Raw genomic sequence first — 10,813 nt, 5'->3', positions numbered from 1 at the left:
AGCCATAATTATACATATATCCACTCCCTCTTGAGCCTCCCTCTCATCTGTTTTAGGTCATCACAAAGTACCAGGTTGGACTCTCTATATTATATAGCAGATTCTCACCAGCTGTTTTATTCATGGTAGTGTTTATATGCTGATGCTACCTTCTCCATTCATCCCACTCTTTCCTTCCCTCACTGTGTCCAAAAGTCCATTCTCTATCTCCAATCCTTCCCTTCAAACAGGTGCATCAACACCATTTTCTCTAGAGTCCATGCTGCTGCTGCTGCTGCTAAGTCGCTTCAGTCGTGTCCGACTCTGTGTGACCCCATAGACGGCCGCCCACCATATATATGTGTTAATATATTGTATTTATTTTTCTCTTTCTGACTTACTTTATCCCGCATAACAGACTCTACGTTCATCAATTTCACTAGAACTGACTCAAATGCATTCCTCTTTATGGCTGAATAGCATTCCATTTTACATATGGACCACATCCTCCCTATCCATTCATCTATCAATGGACGTCCAGCCTGTTTCCATGTCCTAGCTACTGTTAAACAAAATGGGTGTAAGACTTAGACAGACACTTCTCCAAGAAGGATATACAGATGGCCAGAGAGCACATGAAAAGCTACTCAACATCACTAGTTATTAGAGAAATGTGAGTCAAGGCTACACTGAGGTATCACCTCACACTAGTCAGAGTGAGCAATATAAAAAAATCTACAAGCAATAAATCCTGGGGAGGATGTGGAGAAAAGGGGGCCCTCTTGCACTGTTGGTGGAAATGTGGCTTGGTGCAGCCACTGTGGAGAACAGTATGGAAATTTCTTTAAAAACTAGGAATAAAACTACCATATGACCCAGAAATCCCACTATTGGGCATCAACTCTGAGAAAACCATAATTGAAAAGCACACATGTACTCCAATGTTCATTCCTGATGATCTTGACAAAAAACAAAACAGAACAAAACAAGGTTGGTGTGGTGAACAGTGAACACAGCCTTACTTGGGAGGTACCAAAGAGAACAGAAAAATTGATGCCAAGAAGCAGGAACAACTTTTTCAAGAACTTTCATTGTAAAAGAGAGAGCGGTAACTTAGTGTTTGCTAAAAGTAAAAAGGTAGGTCCAAAGGTGAAATTTTTTATTAGAAAAAAATAACACTATTTTTGTTTCTCATGGGAACCAACCAATAGAAAGTGAGAGGATAATTGTAGGTGTGATGGCCTTTTGTGCTTGAGTGTGTGGGAGGGTTGGGACTCAGGGCAAAGCAGGAGATTGGTTTTAGAAAGCAAAATATATACATCAACCTTTGTAGCAGAATAAAGTGCTTTGTATGTGACACAGGGGCAAATACGTAATCAATTCAACGAGGAGAATATGTGAAGTTCTTCTGTGATTACTTCTGAATTTTCAGTGAAATAAGAGGATTATCAAATGACAGTGTGGAAGGAGAGGAGATTGAGAGATTTGAGATGGGAATGTATAATAATTTTCTAGGATAATGGCTACTGATGTTTTTGACAGCAACACAGAATAAGAAATATCACTATCCAAGATGTAAATACATGAAAACATGCACACACTAAGAATTTCAGGAGACAATATCCTTACTTCACTTACTTTCACTTCAATTCTATTTTATTAACAAAAGATGGATAGTAACTCACTAATCTCATGACACATCTATAGGCCGCAATATGCAGTTTGAAATACACTCATTTAGAAGAACTGAAGAGGACATTTTCTGCAGAAATGTAACAGCACTCCTGTGAGGCAAGATAAACCAACCTAAGCATAGACTGTATAGTGAGATTGATCCACATAATCAAAAGCAAATCATCATGGACTCTCCAACCTCAATTATTCTTCTTGTTGTGATTTCTGCTTTTTTTCAACTTGTCTATTCTCTGGTTTGAACTCTACTAATTTTCTTCCTATACCCCATTTCTGAACTTTCTTCACTGAAGCATCTGCAAAATTAAAAAGATTCTATCTCTAAACTCTCTCCAGCATGTCTTTGTTTCTATATTCTTCGGTTTCACCATGGTTCAGCCCTTTTTGCTTTATTTTTATTTTATAGCTTTACTTTTCTATCATTATGATGATTGGTGCCCATGATAAGAAATTTGTTTTTAAAAGACAAGCAGCTAAAGAAAATAAATATCAAACACAACATCACTAAGAGATTTTCCAGTTACATTTGTTGGTATATATATTTCCATTTTATATGCATATATTTTACATAATTTCCCCTGGAAGTCTATATATATATGCAATTATATAATATAACCCTACCTTGCAATATGCTTATTTTTAAGATAACACATTGTGAATTTCTGTCCACCTCAGTATGTGTTTGACAAAATCATATTTAATAGCTGCAGAACATTTCCAAGTATGCGGTTTTAATTTAAATTGTTTTCCTGAGTTTGTGCAGTCATGTGTGTGTAGCTCTCAAATCTGGTACTGAAGGGTGCACAATTTGCCAAAGGCCCAAGTTGCTGTGCTCTAAAATCGATCCACCCCTTAGTTTATTGCAAGGCTGCACGTCCTTTGGCCATGCTGTCACTCAATTGTGCCCAACTCTTTGCAAGCCTATGGACTAACCTGCTAAGACTTGTCTGCTATGGGAGTCTTCAGGCAAGAATACTAGAGTGGTTTGCCATTTCCTTCACCATGGGATCTTCCCAACCCAGAGATTGGACCTGTGTCTCCTGTGTCTCCTGCATAAGCAGGCAGATTCTTTACCACTGAGCCACCTGGGAAGCCCCTCCTATGGGTCCCTCCCAGTCAATAACTGAATGCCAGAAATGTACGTAGGCAGGCCCATTTCTCAGAAGCTTGGTATTCCTCTGATGAGCAATTTTAGCTGGAGGTCTCCCAGACAGGTCTCTCTCTACTGTATTCAATTGCAGAATTTCCTGGAGAACTATGTACAACTTCCCTTTGTTCCTTCCCTCAGGATCAGACTCACACAGAGTCTGAAGTCTTTCCCTGCTTCTCCCAGCTCTTTTCCCATTTCCTCTCAACATCCTTTATTTTTTCCCTAATACAGTTCTTTCCTGTACTTAATCCCATCTTGGCATCTGTTTCTCAGAGGACCCAAACTAACACCAACATCGAGGTTGTTTTCAGATTTTTATTCTCTACAACTAAACTTCTGATTGTTCAACATTTAGCACAGCATTCTCCTGTTGGGATCCCTTTGAAGCACTGCCATTGCTCACTAAATTGAAACTAATGTTTCCTTCTCACCTCCATAGCTGGGCTCTAGACCATCTTTCCAACCACAACCAGCACTCTTAGTCTATCCAAAGGTCTACTGACCAAAATACATTAAGTCCCCTACATACGAATGAGTTCCATTCCAAGGGCAAGTTTGTAAGCCCAATTGGTTAGTAAGTCCAACAAGGTTAGCCTAGGATTCCAACTAACACAATCGCATATAGTACTGTACTATAATGGTTTATACTACTTTTCTCATAAATAATACACAACAAAAAAAACTAAGACATTTCTAATCTTACAGTATAGTACCTTGAAAAGTACAGTAGGGCATTACAACATCTGGCATACAGGGGCTGGTATTGAGCAAAAAGGCCAAGAAGAGATACTGACTGGAGGACGGAGAGAAGGTGGGAGAAGGCAGAGTTGAAGGATCCATTTGCAATGTAGATGGAGAACAAACTGCAATTTCACTCATGCCTGGTGTTGCTGGCACAGGTTCTGGCTCCTTGCTGGATTCAATTCTACTTAAAAAGATACCGTACTACTATATTCTATGTTGTGTGTGTGTGTATGCTAGTAACTCAGTCATGTCCGACTCTTTGTGACCCTATGGACTGTAGTCCACCAGGCTCCTCTATTCATGGAGTTCTCCAAGCAAATATACTGGAGTGGGTTGTCATTTCCTTCTCCATGGAATATCCCTGACCCAGGGATCAAACCCTGGTCTCCTGCATCGCAGGCAGATTCTTTACCAAGTCACCAGAGAAGATACCCTATAAAGTGCTATACAGTAAAGTACACAAAAACACAACCACTTGTAGAGGATGCATACATGTGACAAAGTACGCCAAACACATGAACTAAGTTAACATGATTGGACATGTGAATGCATGTTTGCATCTTTGAATGCTCAAAACTTAAAGGTTCGTATGTAGGTGACGTACTGTATTCTCCTACTCACTTTATTGCCCTTTCTTCTGCCTCCCCAAGAAAACAGCTGCCCAGCTGATGCTTCTTTTACTCTGGATCCCTTCTTGACTTTTCCATCCTAATGTTCTTTCAGCTTCATTTTAAAGGCCACAGGAACGTGTTTTCTGCAGTGTATTCACTCTTTTCAGTATGTTAAAAGGGAGGCTGTATAGTCTATTATCAGATATATAGGTATGGTTATATTATCATTGCTAAAACACACACAAAAAGCTAGCTGAGACTGGGTTGGTTTGGGAAACAGTGAGCTAAATGAAAAATAATCCAGTAATTTTTTGGTTTGGATTTTGTTTTTAATTTCAAGATTTACCAGAGCCCTTAAAGTGCTAGCACACATTATGTCTTTCCAAACCCAGCATTTATACTTTTTTAGCTTTTCTTGAATTTGGTTGATGACAAAATCCTTCAAAACAGATTGCACTTTTAGAAAAGGGTAAAACTTGTTACAGTACTTTGCACGGATTATTTTTGCAGTACTAGATATCCTCCATCTTGCTATGGTTATTTGCATATTTATCTTACACATGTTTCCACTTTAGCCTTTAACATAATGTCTTGAAAATAACAGGCATTTGTTGAGTTGAAATTCATCGATATTTATTGCAGGGTCATGGTCTGGAATAATATTTGGTCACTGTAAAAATTTAGTTTGCATCTATTTCAGTAGCTTTTTTGCAGTCTTTTTTATACCATCTCATTCTGGGCTGGGAAAATCATCTTGATGCTGGGCAAACAGCCATTGTTAACATGGGGCTAAATACATTTTCTCTACAAATCACTTTATTGAGACGTTATAAGAGAAGAATATAAAAAGAAAGGAGGAAACAGCTGCCTCTGGGTCCTGGCACACCCTGTTTGTGAAGGCAGCCTATGGGTTAGTTGTGATTGTTTTCGTTTCCAAGGGTATGTTTGTCAAAAAGGTACTCTGCCAGACCAGACTCGGGGGCCCCCATCTTAACCAAGTTGTTCACGTGGTCACCCAGTTCTTTGATAGATTTCACCTGCTCATTCAGGTAGTGGGTTTCTAGGAAATCGCACAAATGGGGGTCACCTTTTTCTGATGCCAGAGTGTGCAATTCCAGCAACGACTGGTTCACATTTTTTTCCAAGAGCAGAGCACACTCCATGGCATTCAGCCCACTCTTCCAGTCGTTCTGGTCCGGTTTCTTGACGTCCTGCAGGCAGATCAGTCCTCCCCGCTGGTTCTGCAGCCTCATCAGCTTCTCCGCGTGCTCGGTCTCCTCCCGGGACAGTCGAAGGAAATATCTGGCAAAGTTGTGCAAGGCCACGTCATCTCGGGAGAAGTAATAGGCCATGGACAAGTACACGTACGACGCATAGAGCTCCAGGTTGATCTGGCGGTTAATGGCGGCTTCGGAGTCCGGGTGGAAGTTCTGGCGCACCCGGGAGGGGGCGCCGGCGGCATCTGCCGGCCCCCGGGAAGAGGCGGCTGCGGCCAGCAGGCGGATGGGGGCGGCCGGCGGGTAACCCGAGGACAGCCTGGGGACCCAGCGCGGCAGGAAAGCGAAGCCGTGGCGCGCACTGCGCAGGAACACCAACGATGTGCTGATGTGCTTGGGCAGGAACAAGAAACAGCGCAGCATGGCCTCTCCTATTTAGAAGTAGGGAAACTGAGGCCAGGCCGGCTCAGCGCGCAGTCAGGCGCCGCCCGGGCACCAGATCTGAATCCGAACGCAGCCTTAGGCGACAGCGACTGCGTCACACTCCCCTTCGCTTCCATACTCACCGAATTCCAAGCGGAGGGCTGCTGCGGGCGCGCGCGCGTCATTCGCGGTGGGGAAAAGGCTGATAACAGTTATAAACATTGCCCCCATCGTCGACGCGAGATTTCTGGTCTTGGGCGCTTATAATTTACTATTTCATCTAAGTTTAGAATGCTGTCGAAAAAGTAGATGCTGTGACTTGCAAAAGAAAGGATGAAGCCAAACCGTACTTGCCCTTCCTCTCTGACCTTTTTCTGTCCAAGGACCAAGAGATGGGGGAGACAAGGCAGTGAAATAGGGTAAAACAAAAATCAACACTGATTCATCTGAGAGTAAATAAAGGTCAACATCCAAAGAGGATGTTTATAAATTGACTTTCTGGTTATTTTTACAAATTTAAGTATGGAAATAGTTGCCAGTATATTGGGTAAATTTTCGAGTCTATAAGATAGTGCTTTCTTTAAAAATGACTTATTTTTAGATATAAAATTTATTTTCATTGTAAAAAGTCAGATATTATAGAAATGTAGGAAAAATATATAAACTGGGGCTTCCCTTGTGGCTCAGATGGTAAAGAATCATCCTGCAACACAGGACACCCAGTTTCATCCCTGGGTCAGGAAGAGTCCCTGGAGCAGAGCATGGCAACTCACTCCAGTATTCTTACCTGGAGAATTCCATGGACAGAGGAGTCTGGCTGGCTACAGTTCATGGGGTTGCAAGAGTCCAACACAGTTGAGCACGCTGGCACACACTCAGGTGTTCTCTTTACTTGGGTAAATGCTTTGTGTGGAAGGGCCAGACCATATAATACATATATACTTAACTTTTAAAAAAAATTTATTTTAATTAAAAATTTTTTTTTATGTTTTTACTTTATAATACTGTATTGGTTTTGCCATCCATTGACATGAATCCACCACAGGTGTACTTTTCAAAGTGGTTATACCATTTTACATTCCTGCCTGGCATTGTATGAGGGTTGAGTTCCTTCATATTGTTGCTAACATGCACTGTTGTCATTTTAAAATTTAATTTTATTTATTTTTGAATTTTATTGGCATATAGTTTATTTACAATGTCGTGCTAAATTTAGTTGTCATATTTCAGCCATTCTAGTAGGTATATGCTTCTCAGCTGGCACAAAGCAGGAGATGAAAGTGCAGGAGACACAGGAGATATGGCTTTGATTCCTCCATCGGTCAGGAGGATCCCCTGGAGTAGGAAATGGCAACCTACACCAGTATTCTTGCCTAGAAAATTCCTTGGACAGAGAAGCCTGTCAGGCTACAGTCCATGGGGTGGCAAAGAGTTGGAGTCAACTAAGCAACTAAGCATGTAGTAGGTGTATATTGGTGTGTGCATGCTAAGTAGCTTCAGTTGTGTCCGACTCTTTGCCACCCCATGGACTGTAGCCCACCAGGCTCTTCTGTCCGTGGAATTTTTCAGGCAAGAATACTGGAGTGGGTTGCTGTGCCCTTCTCCAGGGGATGCTCCCAACCCAGGGATGGAACCCTGGTCTCCTGTGGCTCTTGTAGTGTGGGCAGATTCTTTACTGCTGAGCCACCAGGGAAAGTGTATACTGGTATTTCATTGTATTTTTAGTTTGCGCTTCCATAATAATTAGTGATGTTTAGTATATTTTCACATATTTCTTGCCAGCCATATGTCTTTGATGAAATTCATGTTCAAATCTTTTTCTCATTTATATATTGGGTCATCTTTTATTCTTCAGTTCAGTCGCTCAGTCATGTCCGACTCTTTGTGACCCCATGAATCACAGCACGCCAGGTCTCCCTGTCCATCACCAACTCCCGGAGTTCACTCAAACTCACATCCATCAAGTTGGTGATGCCATCCAGCCATCTTATCCTCTGTCGTCCCCTTCTCCTCCTGCCCCCAATCCCTCCCAGCATCAGAGTCTTTTCCAATGAGTCAACTCTTCTCATGAGGTGGCCAAAGTATTGGAGTTTCAGCTTCAATATCAGTCCCTCCAATGAACACCCAGAACTGATCTCCTTTAGGATGGACTGGTTGGATCTCCTTGCAGTCCAAGGGACTCTCAAGAGTCTTCTCCAACACCACAGTTCAAAAGCATCAATTCTTTGGCGCTCAGCTTTCTTCACAGTCCAACACTCACATCCATACATGACCACAGGAAAAACCATAGCCTTGATCAGATGGACCTTTGTTGGCAAAGTAATGTCTCTGCTTTTCGATATGCCATCTAGGTTGGTCATAAATTTCTTTCCAAGGAGTAAGCGTCTTTTAATTTCATGGCTACAATCACCATCTGCAGTGATTTTGGAGCCCCCCAAAATAAAGTCCAACACTGTTTCCACTGTTTCCCCATCTATTCCCCATGAAGTGATGGGACCAGATGCCATGATCTTCATTTTCTGAATGTTGAGCTTTAAGCCAACTTTCTCACTCTCCTCTTTCACTTTCAACAGGCTTTTTAGTTCCTCTTTACTTTCTGCCATAAGGGTGGTGTCATGGTTGTTAATTTCTTATGGTTAATATCTGAGTCTTTGATAGTAGTACTGTTTCTGTTCAGGTCTTGTTTATATTATCTGTATATTACTTTCCTATATTTCTGTGTGCAAGTCAAATTTCCTGTCTATGTCAGTTTCCTCAGTTGTAAATTTAGGATGCTCCTTGCCTCCAGTGGGTGGTTGAAAAGATTAAATAAGAGAATGCATGCAGAGAATTTATCAGAGTGCTTGACATGGAATAAGCACTCGAAATGTTGTTTCATAGTTTTTATTGGATAATTTCTATGTGGTTATTGATAATCAATGTATTATTGAGCAAGTGATGATGGTTATTATTGCATTTGGTAAGACTTACACAACTTATAAAGAATGCTGGTATGTATTATATTGTTGCTATCATGTATGGGTAGTGAGGTAGAAATTCTTTTATTATATGAACATATCAAGCTTGTAGCTTTGGAGTAAGCTTCCTAGCCTCAAATGAGCTTCTTAAAGTGTACCATAAATAAAGATGGATGCCTCAAATCTAGGCTTCCCTGATAGCTCAGTTGGTAAAGAGTCTGCCTGCAATGCAGGAGACCTCAAATCTAGTGATACTCAAATTCTGCTAATCGAATGTGATTGATATTCACTGAGCAATTTCTCACTAATTTTTGCTTCTCCAAACCCATTTCTGCTTTTATTTTCCTCAAACTTTTTCTACTCCTAAAATGTAGTTCCCTAAAGAGAGGTTATGAAAATGATTCTTTAGAGTGGTATTAAATGCCAACTGCTCCTACTAGGGTTTTAGGAGAAATGATGCTCTTCATATAAATGCTTATCCCCAAGGTAATAAAAAGCACAGATATAAAACAAATGCAATACATGAGATGTAGTGCAAAATAATGGCATAAAATACAATGCACATTTAAATATCACATGTTAACTTGTCAAAAATGTTTCTTTTTCTCATTACAAAGTTTGTCATATATTTTGCTAGACTTTGAAAATGCAAAGATCTGGTAGGTGTTATTTTTATTTTATGGACATTTAAAAAAATCCTATGGACATTTTGATTTCTAGTATTCACAATAAAATTAATGTTGTTATACTAAAAATATGAAACTAGATCATCACCCGCCCCTCTTCACAAATCATTTCTTCTTCAGTTTCAATGGCTTCTTTTATTCTTTGAACACCTCGTTAAGCTTTCATACTTCTCTAGGATTCCCTCTGCTTCTTTACTTTCCTCTCTTCTCTTTTTTCACTGTCTCATGAACTCTATCTCATCTTTTAATTTCCCATCAAATATATTACCTACTCTTGTAAGTCTTACATAACCTCATGTAGAATTCATGACTACTTTTTGTTGTTGTTGGCAATATTATATCATATCATAATTATAATAATTATCATAGTTATAATTCCTCATGTAAATTGTATGTATGTGTCCTTAAGGGCAGGACCATCATGTTAGTCATTTTAGAATCCTCAGGACTTGCATAAAGCTTGACTATTTTTAAAAAGCACATATAAATCCTTTTGGGTGCCAAAATAGATAGGGACAGAAATTTTTACTTCATATTACATACCAGCTTGGTTGGATGCACTTTTATAAAATATATTAGTAGATGGCTTCACTTTAAGTTCTCTGAGCCTGTCCAGAAAAACCCCTGTACTTAAATTCATTCTCCAAATGAATAACAAGATCCACTCATCTCTTCTTTTTAGATATATTGGTTATTTATTTTATATGCTAAAATGCTTTGCCAATTAGAAATTAAAAATTATATGAATGTGGATTGCTATTCATTCAGTCATGTTTTTATTTATGTAATATACATAGATCAAATTTTATGATATTATTTTCTTTAAAGCATTTGGTTGTAAAATACTAATTTTTTTAAAAAACTTACCTACTTTGGAAAATATTTAAACAACACTCTACACTTTTGCATAAAGGCAGTGGCACCCCACTCCAGTACTCTTGCCTGGAAAATCCCATGGACTGAGGAGCCTGGTGGGCTGCAGTCCATGGGGTCGCTAAGAGTCGGACACGACTGAGCGACTTCACTTTCACTTTTCACCTTCCTGCATTGGAGAAGGAAATGGCAACCCACTCCAGTGTTCTTGCCTGGAGAATCCCAGGGACGGAGGAGCCTAGTGGACTGCAATCCATGGGGTAGCCAAGAGTAGGACACGACTGAGTGACTTCACTTTCACTTTTCACTTTCATGCATTGGAGAAGGAAATGGCAACCCACTCCAGTGTTCTTGCCTGGAGAATCCCAGGGACGGCGGAATCTGGTGGGCTGCCGTCTATGGGGTCGCACAGAGTCGGACATGACTGAAGCGACTTAGCAGCAGCAGCAGCGGCAGCAGCAGATTGAATCAGTTTTATAAT

General features: G+C 40.4%; 1 protein-coding gene across 1 annotated transcript; it reads right to left on the bottom strand.

Moving 5' to 3' along the window:
* Positions 1–4,790: 4,790 nt before the first annotated feature.
* Positions 4,791–5,816, bottom strand: FTMT (ferritin mitochondrial). Its single transcript, XM_040241703.1, has one exon. The coding sequence runs from the start codon at positions 5,814–5,816 to the stop codon at positions 5,088–5,090; it is 729 nt and encodes a 242-aa protein (XP_040097637.1). The 3' UTR covers positions 4,791–5,087.
* Between the last annotated feature and the right edge of the window lie 4,997 nt (positions 5,817–10,813).

Source organism: Oryx dammah, unplaced genomic scaffold (genome assembly GCF_014754425.2).
Source record: "Oryx dammah isolate SB20612 unplaced genomic scaffold, SCBI_Odam_1.1 HiC_scaffold_5, whole genome shotgun sequence".
NCBI classification, from domain to species: domain Eukaryota; kingdom Metazoa; phylum Chordata; class Mammalia; order Artiodactyla; family Bovidae; genus Oryx; species Oryx dammah.
This window is presented reverse-complemented; position numbering and strand designations above follow the sequence as displayed.

Excerpts from the sequence above, each read along its gene's own strand:
- FTMT (XM_040241703.1), bottom strand. The coding sequence starts at position 5,816 with ATGCTGCGCTGTTTCTTGTTCCTGCCCAAGCACATCAGCACATCGTTG.